Source organism: Penicillium oxalicum, chromosome IV (assembly GCF_001723175.1).
Source record: "Penicillium oxalicum strain HP7-1 chromosome IV, whole genome shotgun sequence".
NCBI classification, from domain to species: domain Eukaryota; kingdom Fungi; phylum Ascomycota; class Eurotiomycetes; order Eurotiales; family Aspergillaceae; genus Penicillium; species Penicillium oxalicum.
The window spans coordinates 1,636,526-1,654,095 of NC_064653.1; the positions used below are offsets into that span (position 1 = coordinate 1,636,526).

The 17,570-nt window shown below is 51.2% G+C and overlaps 7 protein-coding genes across 7 annotated transcripts; 1 reads left to right on the forward strand and 6 right to left on the reverse strand.

The window, feature by feature from the left end:
- Positions 1–768: 768 nt before the first annotated feature.
- On the reverse strand, positions 769–1,854 carry POX_d05344 (Ran-specific GTPase-activating protein 1; the record flags this gene model as incomplete). The annotated part of the gene is made up of 4 exons (XM_050114192.1): positions 769–839; positions 901–1,029; positions 1,103–1,346; positions 1,567–1,854. 4 exons carry the CDS (start codon positions 1,852–1,854, stop codon positions 769–771), a joined length of 732 nt encoding a protein of 243 aa, XP_049969143.1.
- A 667-nt stretch (positions 1,855–2,521) lies between these two features.
- Positions 2,522–5,068, reverse strand: POX_d05345 (uncharacterized protein; the record flags this gene model as incomplete). The annotated part of the gene is made up of 1 exon (XM_050114193.1): positions 2,522–5,068. One exon carries the CDS (start codon positions 5,066–5,068, stop codon positions 2,522–2,524), a length of 2,547 nt encoding a protein of 848 aa, XP_049969144.1.
- A 924-nt stretch (positions 5,069–5,992) lies between these two features.
- POX_d05346 (uncharacterized protein) lies at positions 5,993–6,435 on the reverse strand (the record flags this gene model as incomplete). Its single annotated transcript, XM_050114194.1, has 3 exons — positions 5,993–6,168; positions 6,220–6,354; positions 6,420–6,435. 3 exons carry the CDS (start codon positions 6,433–6,435, stop codon positions 5,993–5,995), a joined length of 327 nt encoding a protein of 108 aa, XP_049969145.1.
- Positions 6,436–10,181: 3,746 nt separating this feature from the next.
- POX_d05347 (uncharacterized protein) lies at positions 10,182–10,733 on the reverse strand (the record flags this gene model as incomplete). The annotated part of the gene is made up of 1 exon (XM_050114195.1): positions 10,182–10,733. The coding sequence occupies one exon, from the start codon at positions 10,731–10,733 to the stop codon at positions 10,182–10,184; it is 552 nt and encodes a 183-aa protein (XP_049969146.1).
- Positions 10,734–12,073: 1,340 nt separating this feature from the next.
- POX_d05348 (Mitochondrial oxaloacetate transport protein) lies at positions 12,074–13,361 on the reverse strand (the record flags this gene model as incomplete). Its single annotated transcript, XM_050114196.1, has 6 exons — positions 12,074–12,166; positions 12,231–12,376; positions 12,439–12,910; positions 13,004–13,133; positions 13,196–13,270; positions 13,345–13,361. 6 exons carry the CDS (start codon positions 13,359–13,361, stop codon positions 12,074–12,076), a joined length of 933 nt encoding a protein of 310 aa, XP_049969147.1.
- A 618-nt stretch (positions 13,362–13,979) lies between these two features.
- Positions 13,980–15,223, forward strand: POX_d05349 (uncharacterized protein; the record flags this gene model as incomplete). Its single annotated transcript, XM_050114197.1, has 3 exons — positions 13,980–14,090; positions 14,150–14,378; positions 14,436–15,223. The coding sequence occupies 3 exons, from the start codon at positions 13,980–13,982 to the stop codon at positions 15,221–15,223; spliced, it is 1,128 nt and encodes a 375-aa protein (XP_049969148.1).
- Positions 15,224–15,471: 248 nt separating this feature from the next.
- On the reverse strand, positions 15,472–17,202 carry POX_d05350 (uncharacterized protein; the record flags this gene model as incomplete). Its single annotated transcript, XM_050114198.1, has 1 exon — positions 15,472–17,202. The coding sequence occupies one exon, from the start codon at positions 17,200–17,202 to the stop codon at positions 15,472–15,474; it is 1,731 nt and encodes a 576-aa protein (XP_049969149.1).
- Between the last annotated feature and the right edge of the window lie 368 nt (positions 17,203–17,570).

Consider the following 17,570-nt stretch of genomic DNA (forward strand, 5'->3'; position numbering starts at 1 on the left):
TGGGAGCCAAACAAACGGAGGTCGCGGGCGGAACTTGCGGAGCTTCATTAAGCTTGTCAGTCACAAGACCGCCTTAACTACGAGAGGGAGACCAACATAGACGCGAGTCAAAAGCACCATCCAAGGAGAAGGGGACTGATCATTCAGATCACTGGGCCCAATACATGCTGTTTGATCCTGTCTGCAACTTTCGCCCATGGATTCCAGCGCCGATCGGCAGCCTGGGGGGTTAAATCTACTGACTCATCAGCCACGAGATCTTGGTCACTACCTAGGGATCGACCCATCCGATTCGATGCATGGGTGTCTATGCGAAACAGGAGTAGACATTGAGCCAAATGTGCAAATTGTATATCTTAGGTGGAGGGGAAAATAAGGAGGACAAAAAGACTGTCTATCTACTGCCGACAAGGAATCAAAAGACATCAAGGGAAAAGTCGCCCTTGGTTCATATCACATGGCGATGGCTCTCTTCTATTAAAGAGCATCAATCATCAACTGACTGCCTTGATCTTTGCCTCGTCGGGCAAAGATAGCGGGGAGTGAAGGGGAGGGTCGAGGGCAGAGGGCGAAAATGGGGGGAATGGTCATGAGTTCTTTCGTATTTGGGGGGATATTGGTATGATATGGTAGGGGTAAGGATTGGTGCTAGTGCAGGCCTCGCGTCACGGGAGCAAATTTCGGCGACAACCACGCCATGCTGTCGACTGCAAGAGGCTCTGCGGATCATTATGGGGAGCCGAAGACGACGTCTCATGCAAGTTGCATTTACTCAGCCTTGAAAAGCTTCTCGTTCTCCTCCTGGGCCTTCTCGAACGCCTCCTTGAAAAGGTTGGCATCTGTATCAAACAGGTCATTAGCTATCGCCCGAAATCAAAAGCGTAGTGATGCTCCACTCACTCTCGCTGTTGGCAAAACGAATGGCCAAAGTCTGCTTCTCCGGCTCGCCCTCGGACACATCGGCGGTGGTGTTCCACACCCAGCTGCGGTCGCTGCCAACGTTGGGGCTCAACTTCATCTCGGGGACGACTGTGACGGGGAGGAAGATGGTCAGCGTTATTTTGAAAAGAAATCACAAGCCGGAGTTGAAGAAAGCACTCACCGTAGTGGTTGGCGCAGACCTTGAGGGTCTTGTCCCGGCGCATGACCAGGCGAGTCTTGTGGTTCTCCTTGTGCTTCAACAGACGCACATCACCGGTACCGCGCTCCTTCCACTCCTTAGACTCAGGGTCAAACTTGAAAAGCTTGGCACGCATCTTGAACACCTGCTCCTCCAGCTCTTCGTGGGTCTTGGTCTCAACGACCTCCTTCAGCTCTGTCTTCACCCAGCTGGCATCGGCAACGACCTAGAAAAAGGGAAGACATCTCTATCAGTAACCTGGAAATCAAATCTCAAATCTACTTGCAAAAATCATCGGGATATGTTGGGACCCGGAAGGGAGCAAGCCACACTAGCTGCGGGGTCTGAAGAATTCACCCCGCGTTCTAGGCTGTGGGCGATGCTTTCGGACTGCAAGGGGAACCATCATCGATCGCCAGAATCAACAGGCATGAATCTCAATTTACCTTGTCAGCCTCAACATCCTCCTCTTTGTCCTCATCCTTCTTCTCTTCCTTCTGGGCCTTGGCAGAGCCAGAGCGGTCGTTCTCCTCCTCGTCCTCCTTCTTCTCCTCCTTCTTGGGGCCTCCACCGAACATGGAGAAGACGTTATCAGAGGTCTTCACAGCAGCCTCTTTCACTGTCTGGGCAGCCTCGGTAGCCTTCTCGGTCGCGGTTTCGGTGGTGGTCTGGGGCTGATCGGCCTCAGGAGCCTGGGTGGCGGGGTCGGGCTTAGTCTCGGCAACGTCAGACATGGTGAATGAGGCGGTGGTGTCTTGGGGAGTGTGAGACTGAAGTTATAGAGGTTGAAGACGGACGGAAGACCAAAGGGCTCTCGGATATTTCCAGGGGTAAGAAAACGCTGTTTGTTGATGATGCGGGAGGGTGTGATGAGGTGGGGGGAAAAATTAATAGTTTATGTGCAGGCAGAACTTGCCACCGCCTTGCGACCAAACTGTTCCAGTGGGCCAGGAACATGAGGGACGAATTTCAGTCTGAGGGGCGCGGTGGTGGTCAGCGCACCCGATGCGGGTACTCTGAGAAGTAAGAACTACTAGTACTGCTTCAAAGCGCTATGCTTGTAGCCGATAGTGTTCATACGTGCTCTTCTATATTCCCTTTTTTTTATTAGTTTTTTTTTATGAAAAGGCCAAGGAACAGAAGCTAAAGGTGGAGAAATAACTTCTACCCCAGGAGACTGTACCGAATTCAAGTTGGATCATTAAGTGAAAGAAGCTCGTTCAAGTTCATAATGGACCATTGCACTGTTGCCCAGATCCGATCGCCATACGACCCAGGAATCACGCCCGCAGCCAACAAATTAGTGCAAAATAGCAAGCATCGAAATGCAGACAACTTTCAAACAGCGAAGAGACCAAGAAAAAAGACCGCTACCATTCCAGTCCCCTAGCAGAGTTCATCTCAATCATCATAATCCCGGCGACCCACAAAGCGGCGTGCTCGCGCCTGAGCCCGGTCCAGCGTGGCTCTTTGGGCACTCCGCACTCGATCAATCATGGAACGCAGGTCAATGCGGACAACACTGTCCCCCAGGCGATTCCACGCACCACTGATCAGACCCTTGGCCTCCTGATTCACGTGGACGGAGCGACTATGCACCAGGGAAGAGACGGCACGGAATTGTTCAAGTGCATTGCGAGAAACGACCTCGGACAGCTGCTTAGACCTAGACAGCACAGTTTCTCGAGCGAGCAGGCTCCGATCTCGCAAAGCATTCTGATGGAGGAAATGGGCTCGTTGGACCAAATCGCCCACTCTGACTTGCAAGTCAGTAGAGACTCGGCCGCACACTTCAGCAAGGCTAGTTTGAGCAATTTGCAAATCTTTGGTCAATTGCGAAGAGATTTTGTGCGCCGCCCATCTCCAGCTTGCAGCTTTCAACCACGGGGTACCAAAGTCGACCATGGTCACCTGTTTGAAAGGAGTTTTTGACGTGGTCCAAACGGTAATATTCAGCAGGCCATACGCATCCTCTCGGTCCAGCCGAAGTGTGTAAACCCCATCAAAAAGCTTGGAGATCTCATAAGCAAGACTTTCGCCCTGTCGTTGGACACGCATGTCGAACAGTGGAGCCTTACGAGCATTGAAAAAACCGGGATGAGGTTTGATCACCACATGGCAATCACCAACAATCCGAATTTCAAACAGGTCTGCTGCTTGAGGCAGATTTTGGTTGGAATTGATCGAGTTGGTACTGTGACCAACGCGCGCCACCGGGTTACTCGAAGAACATCCCGACTGACAAGCGCCCCAGACAGGAGAGGAAGTAGTGACAACCTTTGATACCACGACAGAAGAAGGCAATAGGAGATCGTCGGGTGTGGAGAGGCTCTCGAATGCTACCGGCCCGGACATCCACTGGGACATCCCCAAGATTGCTGTATTCAGTGCTGCATATCCAATAGAGATGGCAATTACTGAAACCAGCGCTAGTGTGACCAGACGAAGTGTGGGGCCAAGTTCGCGAGTCTTCCGTGTGCTCGGTGGCGGGATCCAATGACGAGGGTATTTCTCAGGGTCCGTGGAAGAGTACATCTCTGCGGCCTTGGGAGAATCAGCAGCGACTTTGCATATCTCCTTGGGATAAAGATCCACAAGTGAAGCCAAGTTGCGATTGAGTTGACCAGGCGTGATGCTCTCAAACGTCGCCAGATCAATGGGGTACCGACGCAGCACAGCTGTTTCTCCTGTCCGTGGATGTCGAGACTCCAGGCACATATGAAGACTATTTTGGTTGAGTGGGATGAGCTCACTCGCTCGCTTCCAGAGCGGTTGTTCTGAGATAAACATGACAGGGATACCGTGTCTCTCCAGGAAGGCATGAACGCAGTGCTGCGACTGCACGAGAGCCGGACTGTCCCTATCGGAAACGAATATAATGGCCATGTCTGGCAGGGTCCATTCCGATGCAGAAGATACCTGATAGCGCTCGCCGTTCCACCATGAACGACAAGATGGGCGGTTCTTGAAGTCCAGGTGTAAGGTGTCCCGGCGGGCTTCGTGAGGCTCAGCACTTGCTTCCCTGCACTCGTCCACAACTAGCTGGACATGGATGGGAAGCAGTTCTGCGAAGTTGGGTACTGCCCCAGCCCCAAAGGATGTGGGTACCACGTGGTATCGGGAAGAATTGGCGGAACTTGCTGGTGAGCCGCCGGTTGAGCTAGACACCAACACATCGCCAATCTTGTCAAGGATGATGTTTCGCGAGTCCGGCTGGCCCGTGTACAGCACGCGATATGGCTTATCCAGATCCAGGCTTCCCTTTGTCATGGTTTGCTGCACTGTGGTCAAAAGAAGAGCGTCCTTGACACTGTATGGCAAAGTGTCCTTCAGTTGGGCTGCTTCGGCTTCGCTCAGGACGTGAATTGTATGTTTCAGTTCGACTCGCTCCCTCTCTGGCCACTTCTCTGGCTCCACAAACTCGATCGAACCGATAGACTGGCGGCACGCAGGGCGGGTAGTCAAGCTGCTGTTGTCGATCGTGTTGTCACCCTCAGCAAAATGATGTAGAGATTGCTCTGAAGTTGTCGAATGCCGGAGACCGGCTTCGGCTGCTTCCAGTGTATCTTCCTCGTCATCTTCCTCCTCTTCCTTATCCCCTTGGATTGACTCGTCGTCGGGGCCACCGACCTCACTGCTGTTATATCGCTCATCCAGACTTGCTACATCGTCGGGTGTAGTCTGGTCGATCAAGGATCCCGTGTCAGTATGTTCGGAGCGGCTCCCGTCTTCTGAATGTATATCAGATACGCTGAGGTCTGCCCAGCTATCGCCAAGCGATCCGGCTGCCAGTGGCGGAGACTGGTCTTGCGGCATTATGACGGCCGGACGCGAGTGAGAAAGCCACTCCTGGACGGAGGCAGATACTGGTGGGAAGGTCGGATACTGGAGGGGTGCAGCTGAGGGGGCACTGGGGGAACGCCTGGGCGGTTCTGCATTGTCAGCCATGGCTCTGAGGCGTTCATGGGGTTGAAGGGTAGAGATTTTCCCGGGCAGTTGATTTTTCTGCCGTATGCCCCGTGCTTCCGAGTGTGTGTATAATAAATAGAGAGCCTTTCGATGTAGACCAAGACTCACCGCGAGGATGAGAATGTCTGAAACTTAGACATGTGCCTTTGTTAGGGGTGGGTCTGCGGGGATGTGCCCGTCGGCTGGGCGCAAGATCCGAAGGAGGGCAAGTGCCACGGTCAATGGTATTGACAGCAGAACAGTGAAGGGGAGGTGAAGCAGAGACAGAATCCACGAGGGGCTTCCTCAATTTAGTGTGATAAAAATGAGATGAAGATGGTAATGGGGGTAAAACCATCGACGGAAATGACGAGAGGAGAGAAGTTCCTGCTGATGGAAGTGAAGAAGTCACTGCTAATTTGGAACCTAGCTCATCATTACTAGACTAAGGTGTCAGATGAAACACGGTTCTTCTACAGTATATGGTTATCGATAAGGGGAGCTACAGAAAGCTACTAGGTACATACTCTCTGGAGCAGAGGATAATACTGATTGGAAGTACCATACCTCGACAACTTCAGCCCGCGCCGAAACTGTCAGACCTCGTAATCGATAAGCATTGGAGGGTGGGGTACCCCTTCTCCAAACCACCCGCCTTAAGAACCCCTCGCCTAAAAGAGGGAATCTACTCGAAGGCGGAGCAAGTAGTTGAAACGAAAAGTCGCGATTCGAGATTGACGGGGCTTCTAGAAAAGGAACACCGAAAACAAGATCTAGCAAAAAACATAGCCGTGCTTATAGGGACAACTACTTAGAAGCGTTTTAGAGGAAAAGCCTACAAGTGCGAGGAGTTGCATCTATTGCAGTGGATAAATTGAGCTCCGCATACCATCGGGAAATTTCCCGCTCTAGTCAAGGCTAAAGTTACCACCGATCGCCATACCGGCTGTTGAGCTCTTCCAGAGCTGGGCCCCGGGCAAGATGCTTGGCCCGCTCACGGTCAATGTGATCTAGACCCTGCGTCTCAACCTCGCGGTCGACAAAAGCGCCAATGGCGCCGAGGACTATCTCTTTAGCCTGGGAGTACTCGTCAGGGTGGCCTACGCGTGAGTATTAGTAACTGAGAACAAGGGAGGCATGGGGATATTGACCGTTTGCGGCGACGTGATCCTCATACGCCTTGCCAGCTTCATAGGCAGCGGCATCGCCAAGTAGCGTGTGCGACACTTCGGCCCTATCAGGCCGTTGCGTGATTTTCTTATAGGCTTGAGCCTCGTCGGAGTCATCTAAATAGTTGGCCTAGTGTCAGTCGGGAATACGGCAAGCGATATGAGATAGGACTGTCACATACCGCCGAACCAACCCATTGTGAGGTATTGAAAACGCTTTGGTGAGATGATATTGGGGAGAAGATGAAAATTAAAATGAGAAGAAAGAAGAAATCAGAGGTAATTTGAGGAGGCTGAGATGAGTTATTAATGATATAGGTATGTGCTTGAAAAAGGGAGGGGAAGATGAGCGAGGGAGGCGGGCGAGCCATTCATTCCCTTGTGCTAACGCTAGTTTCGGCGCTGATTCGCTTTTACGCTACTGTTATGGTGTCGAGTCTGGGTTCTAAACGCATTGAGGAAAAGAGTTACAGTGTGACGTCGTGATCGCTCCATTTTGTGCGTGGCTGGCTGAAGTGGGCATACAGTTCAGCACTACCCAAAAAGTACGCTAATATCTTGGCAGCTTTTGGGTAGTGCTGCACTTGCGGTTTTCAGTACTACCACTAAGTTTGCATCTTATATTACTTATCTTAAACTGTATAGTCAAAGACCAGACTTTCAGACTCGGTCAATAACTTGCGGCTCGACTAGTTAAAACAAGCAAAAAACGGTAGACATAGGTAAAATCAATATTTTATTTTTTGGGTAGTGCTGAACATCCCAAGTCTAGCACTACCCAAAAGCTGCCAAAATATTAGCGTGATTTTTTGGGTAGTGCTGGACAATTTTTGGGTAGTGATGAGCTGCAACCCGGGCTGAAGTGACGCCCGCTGCTTGGTCTTCTACTGGAGCGGCAGGGTTCAGGCAGCCTTCAAGAGACTAATCATCAAAGCTTGTATGCCATTGTTATACCGTTATACGCGTAGGATCATCGTGTCGTAAATTGACCTAACGTGCAGCTGATTGCCAGTACCCCCCTCTGGCTCCCCTTTTCGCCCCGGGTCACTTATACTGCCTGTGTGATTATGCCCAGAAATGAAAGGCAACGAGTAGGCGCAGATCAATTCAGATCCTCAAATTTTTCTCTTCCAGCTCTTCCGTTCCCGACCCTTTCTTGAGAAAACTTTCAGAATGATAACATGGTAATATATGATGTCTTATCCAAATTATATGGCATAGGAATATTTCAACAAATATCCTTTTCTCTGCTGAAACCGGTAATTTTGGTGATATACTAGAAGTATACATCAAGAAATGATAGTGGGGACTTTTCTTGACCTAGTTCAGACTAGTAGTGTGATCTGAGTGGGGCGCTGGGTAAGAAAGCGTGTCTTTTCGGAGGGAAATCTATCTTCGAATGCTACTGTGCCTCTGTACTGTAAAAAGGACACATTCAATCAACTTATAAATCAATACTACGGACTCCCAAACCCGAAACGGTAACTCCTCGACAAGCAAAAAACCTGCCCCTATAACACGGTATTGAGCCAATTGAACTTTGGCGTAGAAAAGATAACTACCTATCACACTAGGCATTATCAAGAATTTCTCCAGCGGCCTAGTCAAGTCTCAGGTCTGACTTCATGACGGTGGCCCATTCGCTTATGTCACGTAGGAAGCGACGGGCTGTTCCAATTTGAATTCCTCGCCGAACGAAGAATCCAGCGTCTGGGTCCTCAAGGATCAGTTCGAGCTCGAGGTGCTTTTCCAATTTTCCGGAAATCCACTGCTTTGTATTCCTCGTCGGTGGCGCGTGATTCTAGCCACTTGCAGTAGTCCCTTACTGCCGCTTCCCGAGGTCCAGGAACCACGAAGGGCTCATCACGCATATGTCTAGGTACGGACGAAGTAATCGTGGACGCACTGCCGGTTTCCAGCGCTGGCAGAACATTGATAATGGTTGGAGGGTACGGTGGTCCAGTTGATGCCGTATCAGCCTTTTTCGACCTTCTTCCTATCCGACTTTCCAGAACCAAGTCTCGACAGATATCGCTTGGAACATCATCATAACAATCAAGCCTCCCCCCGCTATCAATATGCTCAATGACTTTCTACTGTAGGTCTGAAGCTCCTATTTTGTAATGTTTCTTTTCTGTTGTGTCCTCCCAGCACTGGAATCGGACTTAAGCGGGCATGAACGAACGTTACACCGCATACGGTTTTACATAGCACTCTACGTTGCGAATCGACTAGTTCTCTCTTCCTCATCAGCAATATAGGCCTCGCGCTTAGCCAACATTCTGCTTGTTACAGAGGCGCGGCCTCTTTTGTCGACTCTCGTTAACTCTATCGCAGAATAATCATCATCTTCGCTCCTATAATTAAATGCAATGACTATAGTAAGCTTCTTGCCAATACGAAGCAAATTACTCCATTTACGCAGCTGCTTCTCCACTAGTTTCCAGTCGATATTAGTGGAATTGCAGAACTTCTTGATATTCTTCTAGGACCGGTCATTCGATTTCATTGTAATAGCCGTGCCCTCAGATCAAACTCTCTAATAACGTTTCATTTTCATTTGCAGCATATCCTCAACTGCTGCTTTCAGTGTCTCCTCCTAATACTCGCTAGGAGCTACAACGAAATCTTCTTCAGTCACTCTACCTACCGTCTTGCGGTTGAGTACAAGCTTCCATTCGATTGTGTAGCTGACGTATCTCGGAGGCTCTTCATAGTGTTCGCCACCTTCTCATTCGGGAAATGCTAGACAATTGAGTTGATCCGACTGTGGCTGACCCGTGGCACAACACGGGGCAGGGCTTGGGGAGTACGAGCTCTCGGGTGTTCTACCGAAGTAACCAGGAGTGGGGGCGTAGTGCCAAGTTGCTTCCGATGGGTCGATTATTATTATCCGAAGTTGATCTGCATCGTCACCAAAAGAGCTATAGGTCATGGCGAATATGTCCGAGGAGGGGTAACGTAGAGCTATACTTCGTAAAGGGCTAGCCAGGTATGCCTGGTGCCCCAATGAACATCGGAAGCCGCCACATAGCGTTAAGCAATAGCAATCACGAAACAAATCTTACTGTCAAGCTTTGCCTACCAACTTGACCAGAGATAGACACTAAGGCCAGCGTTCCAGCCTCTACAGTGAAGCAACTGAGAGGCGGAGGAGAGAAGTTGACCGATTGCTAACGGTCGTTAGTTTGCTCGGTTTGCATGGACCCTTCTAGTCATGTATGCCTCCAGGAACTCGTAGTGATACAGCGGGGGTACATGATCTGGTGGTATTATAATGTATATTCATGACTCATAATTTATGCTACCCCACATTGGGCTTCTTTTGCCACGTGACAAGGGCTTGAAAGAGTATCTCTCTGTTTCCAGGTATGGAAGGCAAAAACGGGCGGCACTGTAAAAATAAACCCTCATACTGGGGCTTCAAGTAGCTTCACTTTCCGATCCGAGCAGATACCTTGTCATCTTCGTCTTCACCATCATGCAGACGCCTGTCTCTGTCATCCCGCTAGTCGCGGCTCCGTTTCCTCACGATATGGTTGAAGCAGCCACAACTCCACTAAGGGCCCCACTGATTTCCCAGGGTCGAATCGGAACTTGAGCCCTGAATATTTCAGTGAGCGTCAGAAAAGAGCTCAGGACAGGGCAGTGAGATGTACAGGGCGCCATACAAACAAGGCAGAATGCACATCCTAACAGGAGAACCTCACGGGCGAGGATTTCTTATACCTAGGGAACGGGTCCCTTTTTTTCGCCCAAGAACTACTTCACTAGGGTATTCCGGATCTCTCAGTGGGAAGACCGCCGCTTCAGAAATTAATGCCGATCTATTCTCGTTGGTACAACTTCTCACTCCTATGGTTTCTGGCCACTGAGACTATAGACTGGTCTCCCAGAATCTTGTACACAGATTGCCGTGCTTCATTTGAGACCTCAGTCCCGCCCTACAGCGCAAGAAGACCAACAACAACGGCGGCTCCACCCAAGACTATATCCTGAGCAGTAGCCATTGGCAAAGCGGCATTCTCGGTGGTAGATGGCACTGCGGCGGTTGATTGTGAGCCCGCGGGAGTTGCAGTCAAGCTGGTAGGTGAAGCGGTTAAGCTGGAGGAAGTAGTCGTCGCACTCGCCTCGTTGGTCGCGGCAGCTGTTCGACTGGCGGCAATCTTTGACGAGGCCGAAGAGACGAGATCGGAGTAGTTGCTCGCAGTGAAAGGGATTCTGGTAACACATCCGTCGCCGGCGGTCGCCCAAGCAGCGTAATCATCCTCAGTGGCCGTGGACACACTGCTGGTCGGCACAGGGCTCATGTCGTAGACGCAGCAGAAATTCTCCGTTCCATCGAGGATCTTATTGCCATAACAGCACTTCATTCCCCCATGTTGATGTTGGGGAAGCCAGTCTTTGGGGCAGGTCTCATCATCAGCAACAGCTGTAGCGGAGGTGGCTGCGATGGCGAGGGCAAGCGGCAGGAGAAGGCTCTTCAAGGACGGCATGGGGGCGAGGCTTATGACAATGGAGATCTCAGAGCAGGCGGCTGAGTTCTGGTGAGGGATCTTGGTTTCAATCTCACTTTGGTGGGTAATCCTGGAATATTTAAGGATACTGTGGGCCAAGTATATGGAGCAGGACTCACAAGCGCAGGTGACAGGTGACAGGGTTTCATGCGCCGCTACAGATGGAGACAGGCAACTAGTGTTCTCTAGTGCTGGCTTCTCAATGGCATAGCGGTTCTTGGCCTTTAAGGGGTTGCCCTGGTGGAGTCTCGTGCGCTAGGGAATCAGGCCAATGGGGCACGGACACTGGACCTGCCTTAATGTGAGTGGAAAGTTCATAGCATTGATTTGGAAGACATTCATACACATGCCGATTGACCTGAAACAATGTCCATTTGGAAAGGTTCTCCAGAAATCTCAAGCATTTGGTGGATTCGATCTCAGACTTTCAGAACCTCCCGCTTCAAGAAGACAAACACTTGACTGAAGCTTTATAGAATCTGTGGCGCTTGCCCAAGCCATCTTGCGGTACTTGGGCTTTCCGCCCCCACGTTGCTCCCTACTAGTCATGCGTCTTGGCCAAGAGACGAAGTGGTGCCCCATCCAATACCAAAAGTTCCCAGTGCACGGCTTTCGGTCTGCACTGGGCATCAAGTTCCCTCCCGAGGTACTTGACCGCATGAACTACTGAATGCACATTCGGCTGCCGACTAGCGGCCAGAGCCGCCACTCGGGGGATTCCCATACATGCCTGAACAGGGAAATTTCTCCGCTCAGTCTATCCGAGATCCATCCATACTGGACAGACTAGCGCCCCAGGAGCACGTGCAACGTACTACTTTTACTGGATTGAAAACTTTCCTCTTTGGTATCCATTTTACTACCAGGACTCACTTACTTCAGTACTGGGTTTCGCTTCCGTCGAATAGGGTGGGCTTATCTTATTTTCACCCACAGAGCAACGTTCGTAGCGCCATTTGTCGTCTGCCACGGTCCGCAAGTATCAGAGATGAAGCTGTCCCTGCCTAGGGGGGCTGGATACCGATTACAAGAAACCAGAGCGCTGAAAAGACCAATTCTATCCAATTTTTGTTACCATGTCCCAATTATTCTTTATAAACTTCTACTGCCCCGTGTTCATGTACAAGGCGATCCTAGACAGGCGGACCATGAAACGCCAATTCTAGACCCCAGTGAAAGAGCCCGACATCGCAGAGTTCATCACCCTCGACGCGGGATCGTATGTCCAATGGAAAGGCGAGGTTAAAGATTCCGATGGTTGACCCACGCCAGAGACCAGCAACCACCGACCAGTCCAAGTCCTCGCTTGGTTTACACGATTAGAGCTTCTCGCGCACAGCGTCAGGCAATATGCGGCTTTCAACCCGGCGCATCAGTTTGTTTGTTTGCTCGGCAAGACTCAGGGTTAGGATCTGTTCGAGGTAAGATTAGTGGACGAGCTAGGGTTGCTAGATTTCTTGAAAAGGCTGAACATACAGTATGCGGGAGGATACGGGCAAGGTGAGCGAAGAAGCCCTTGTAGATTGCCAGGACGCCCTCGGTACGAATAGTCTTGAACAAGCAATCAAAGACGCCCTGGTACAGGTTACCACTCTGGTTATACATGCGAGCCATGATGGTATCTGGTCCAACAAAGTCAGTACAAGCGGGAACGATGGTCTCCTAGGAAGAATAATTGTCATACCAGGAGGATGCATGAAGCAGCACACAACAAAACCAGAAGCGGCACTGCTGGCCAAGTGCAGAGCAGGACCCTCCTCCATTCCCAAATGCCGAGTCAGCCGGCGTTTCGCAAAGAAATACGTCGGAAGCTGAACGGCGCTACCAAAGCTCGTTCGTATCATGGCCGCACCAACACCACGGTAGATGCCCTTGACGCCTTCGCTCCGATAGATTCTACTCAGTCCATCGATGGAGTTTTTGTAGTTGTGCTGGGTCCCAACGGGCAGGAAAGGAGAATACGATTGCAGGCGAGTCTTCACGAGGAAGAACGGCGATCCAGCCGCCGCCCCGATGACGCCGGAAGCTGCACCGGCAAAGACGTTGACGCCGAGCGATTGCACGTTCGGGTCACTGTAGATGGCATTCGTCACTGTGGAGCGAAGAGGTTCGTAGAAGCCGAGACGGCAACCATTGAGGAGAATTTGGTAGATATACTGCAAGAATATTGATGTCAGAATCTTGTTCACAGTCCGAAGTCGCATAATCGGACATAAGAGGGGGGGGGGGGGGGGGGGGGTTGAACTCACGGCGGACCCAATACCACGGAATAATCCCCTCGGCCCTTCATTTTGAAGGATGACCTTGACGCCGTGCAAAACGCCTCGATATTTTTTCACACCTTCATTCTTCGACTGTAATTCTCCCTGCAACTGCAAGCTTCATGATATTAGCGCTACCCAGCACAAACGTATCAAGCGTTGGAGTCAGCCCGAACTTACCGAATTTTGACGGTTTCGAAACTGTGAGTGACTGTTACAGCACCACATGCTGCAATACCTCCGGCGAGGAATGCGCTAAGAGGAGGTCAGCATTGGACGGAGCAGACTTCAATTTCTACCGCGCTTGCTCTTCACCGTTTCCCGCATACCCTGTTGTCGTGGACATTTTTCAAATGCGAGCCTGTCGCAACCGAGAGTGATGGAGTCTGAAGGGGATCGGAGGGGGATCGGAGACAGCAACAGAGACAAGTTCAGAGTTGAGCTGTCAATTTATGCACCACAAAGACATCAGATCCTAGCAATATTTCTTCTGGATGGGGTCTCGCCTATACCGAGGGAGTATATACTGCTCTGGTTGCCTCTTTGAGCGTCTCTCGAAGGGAAAGTTCAAAGTAAGCTGAGAAGGCTCCAGAGATGCATCCGTACGTAAAGCTTACCTGCGGCTACCGTAGGCCGCAGGTCAGCATTGATGATTGGCCAATGCAGCAGGGCACCACTCCACCTCTCCGACGCCGGGGGCGGTGAAGCGGAGAAACAAAACTCCCTGTTTGTTCTGGAAAAAAACGGCAATTGCGTGTGGAGAGCTCTTTGTCCGGCCGAAAGAGGAAAACGCGACGCTGCTCTGGCCCCGCTGGCGCGTCCTGAGCTTTCCCTCTGCCATTTATTTGTTTGCGACAAGCATTCAACCAATTTCTTCAGCATAGCTCGTGCCTCTCGCTCCTCATAAACATTCTGGAAGCCCTATTCGGATCTCGGATCTAGCTTCCTTGTGTACTCACTCGCCATGGCCGAAGGCCCGCAGCTTACGGGCCTGGCTCAGTCAAGTGGGCAGGCCACTCAGCCCTCACAGTCTCTGAAGATATCCGATGTAATTCGAAGCTACCGCCCATGCAAGGTATGCATAACCATTCAACCTCACAGCACTTTTACTCTAGTACTAAACATTGCGCTCAGGCCTTCAAGAGCTCTAAATCCGAGTCAGCCTCTCATTGCACAACCTCCTTGGACTTCGATGATCAGGGTGAATTTGTTGTCGCGGCGGGTGACGACGAGACGATCCAGATTTTCGACGTCAAAGAAGGAAAATCCACCAAATCGGTCCCTAGCAAGAAATACGGGGTCCATCTCGCTCGGTTTACCCACCACTCTCGTCAGGTACTGCACGCCAGTACCAAGGTCGATCGTGAGTGAGCGGACTATCTGTCACGAGGACGAATATCTGGCTTACATTGTTTACAAGATTCCCTGCGTCTACTGGATCTCCACAACGAAGGGTATGTGCGCTACTTCTCAGGGCACACAGACAAGGTCACATGCTTGGCAATGTCTCCAGGTAGCGATGCCTTCATCTCGTGCTCCAAGGACGACACCGTCACAGTCTGGGATCTGGGCTCTCGAAATCCACAAGGCAAATTAAAATTGGCCACTCCTTATCTTGTTGCATTTGACCCGTCTGCTTCGGTTATCGCAATTGCCTCTCAGGCAACCTCCTCGATCCTCCTTTACGATTTCCGAAACTATGATAAAGCGCCCTTCTCCACTTTCGACCTAGCGCCATATGAGGAGATGTACACACCCTCAACTCGTGGGCGCGCTTGGACAAGGCTTGAGTTCTCCAATGATGGAAAGTACTTGATGGTTGGAACCGATTATCACGGACACTACATATTGGATGCTTTTGATGGAACCATCAAGGCTTTCTTGACTGGAAAGAGTGGATCGCCTGGGCGAGCCGCGCCTATTTCAACCACCGGCAAGCCTCTTGGTCAAGGTGACGCCTGCTTTACGACGGATGGACGATTTGTGATTGGGGGTAATGGAGACCAGCAAGATGTGCTTGTCTGGGATCTGAATGACATTCGAGAAGGGCGACAAGCGAACGTATCACTCCAACCTGCGGCGAGATTGTCCCACCAAAGCCGGACCGCACTGATTGAGTATAATCCGCGCTACCATATGATTGCAAGTGCCGACCGAGACATCGTTTTCTGGCTCCCTGATGAGCCATCCAGACCCTCCGACAAGTAGGCCATTTTGCCAAAGCTTGTCAGTGCTATCTTCAACGACTCATATCATTAGCGTTTTTATGGACTATATTTGCTGCTTGGATCAGTCATGGTTTATATTTTCTTGGACTGTCAGGCTCTTTCTATGGATTTCTTTTGTCACAACCCATCCGGCTCCGCGTTGACTCGCCGATCCAAATCGACTCCACGGGGCAAGATCCTCACTGGGAATCCCTCACGAAATTCTGGCGAGACCCCCCCTTCGTTCGTCTATGGTTTACGGTCTTTTTCTTTTCCAGCTAAGCTGCGGGCGGTATCACATATCCAGACCATGGGACCCTCGAGGTCTTCGTTCGCGCCTCGGTTCTTTTCTACCGTGGCCTCAATTTGTTTATCAATCGTGCGATTGCTGGAGATGGTTGTCATCCCGGTCGCCCATCCATACATGAACACGCTGTGGTTGATATCCGACAAGCCTCTGGCAACATGCTCCGCCACGGGTGGCAATGTGCCCTCTGCTTCGGCTGCGGCAATGACCGGCTGCGCGTCCACGACCTTGATAGGGATCTTCCAATCGAGCGGCACTTTCCAGTCTGACAGCTCCTGAAATTTCTGAATGGCCGATTCCCGGTCGAGAACACCATAAGGCGCATCTCCCATCATGATCCCTGTCCGTTCTTTCTCAGTCTCTGTGCCTATCAGCTGCACGATTTCACGCATGCGAACCGCGGCCTCGTTGGTGCAGACCAGTTCGTGGTCACCCATGGCGGGCCAGAGCTCGGTTTGGAGCAGCGGCTGTTGCTTCTCGACTTCAATTTGGCGGAGAATTGCTCTATGAAAGCTCGGCGATGGTGGTATTTCTTTGGTGTGGGAGAGATCAGACACCAAAGCGAGGAGAAGGGTGCAGTCCACATTTAGGATCTCAGTGAAACGTTTGAAGGGCTGAGGAAGCAGGTGTGAAAGGTCGGGCTTTTGCATGTTTGATGGTTTCGACAAAGCATCCTGGCACTCGATGGTGACTCCGTAGCTGCGCATGTCACGTATGATATCGTCAATCTCAGGAACATTCCCTTCTTGAATCTTCGAAAGCACCACTCGTAGCCGTGGGTGTTTGTATCGTAACCGCGTAGCGTCGGCCGCTCTTCTCATATCTCTGGCCAGCTTAATAAGTTCCAGTTCGTCTTCATCCTCATCTTCATCACAGTCTGAGCCATCAAAGTTCCGAAGCACTGTGCGTCGTGGCCGGCCATCACTCCCTGCGTCAGACGAGCATTCGTCCGAGTCTCGCTCCCAGCCCTTTTTGGCCATTTCAAACAGCAGTCTGCTTTCCGACATTGTGGACACTTTGACCCACTCTTCTCCATCATCCGCCACGATATCTATAAAGACGCTCTTGCGCTTGTCTTTGTTGGGCTGCTTCTCCCCACCTCCCTGCCTCCTCGCAGTCTTCAGCTCATCTTCGGACCGTCTAGCGGGAGCATCCCAGTAAAATCGCTTTCCCATGGCAGACAATCCGCAGCAAGTCCCTTTCGCAATGTCCCACACAGCCTGGTAAAAGGGTAAATTCGAGGATCGCAGCGCATGCATCAGCCGCATTTCCACCGTGGACTCATCGTCGTCACGGGCCGCTTCGTCCTCGTCGCTGTCTCCCTCCGCCGCCCGACTCTGGCTCTTCTGCCCTTTGCTCTGAGCGGCATTGCCCTCGGTCTCGGGACTACTTTGGAAGCGCTGCTCTAACTTCTGCAACATCTTCAATTCTGAGATGACATTGGACCGAAACTGGCGGACCTCGACGAGTTGTGGGTTGCGCAAGGTCCGCTGAAGAAGGCCTTGGAGCTCGTCAACTTCGGAGAGAAGGGTGAGGCATTGCTCATGCAGTTGCTCCGAGACTTTCAAGCTGGGTGGAACTGGGGAAGAGATGTATTTCTTTAGTGCAGAGAGGACGCTGTGGTCCGATGGAGCGCTGTTCCCAGCTTCCTGGCCCGCAGGATCGTGCGTCATGTTTGGTCAGGAGCGTCCTTGATGAGGTCGCACAACAGTCTCACGCTCGGAGTTCAATGGGTAAGCACCTTCACAGCTTATTTCACAGGGACTGAACAAAATGCAGGATGATCTCGCAAGGGGGAATCAATTTCAAGATTGGATTGTATCAAAGAAGTTGGTGGACTTTTGCTTCAGTGCTAAGCTGGAGAAGGCGGGATCAAAGCAGAATGGCCGCTCTTTCTACCAATGCCCACGAAGCTTTTGGCGCCAGAGAGGCTTGGGAACTTTCGAATCTGGAATTGTGTGCCAAAGTTCTTGATGTATGGGAACCAGTGAATCAATGTCAAAGCAAGTTGGTCCAAGTTGTGGTCAAGGAATGGGAGAGA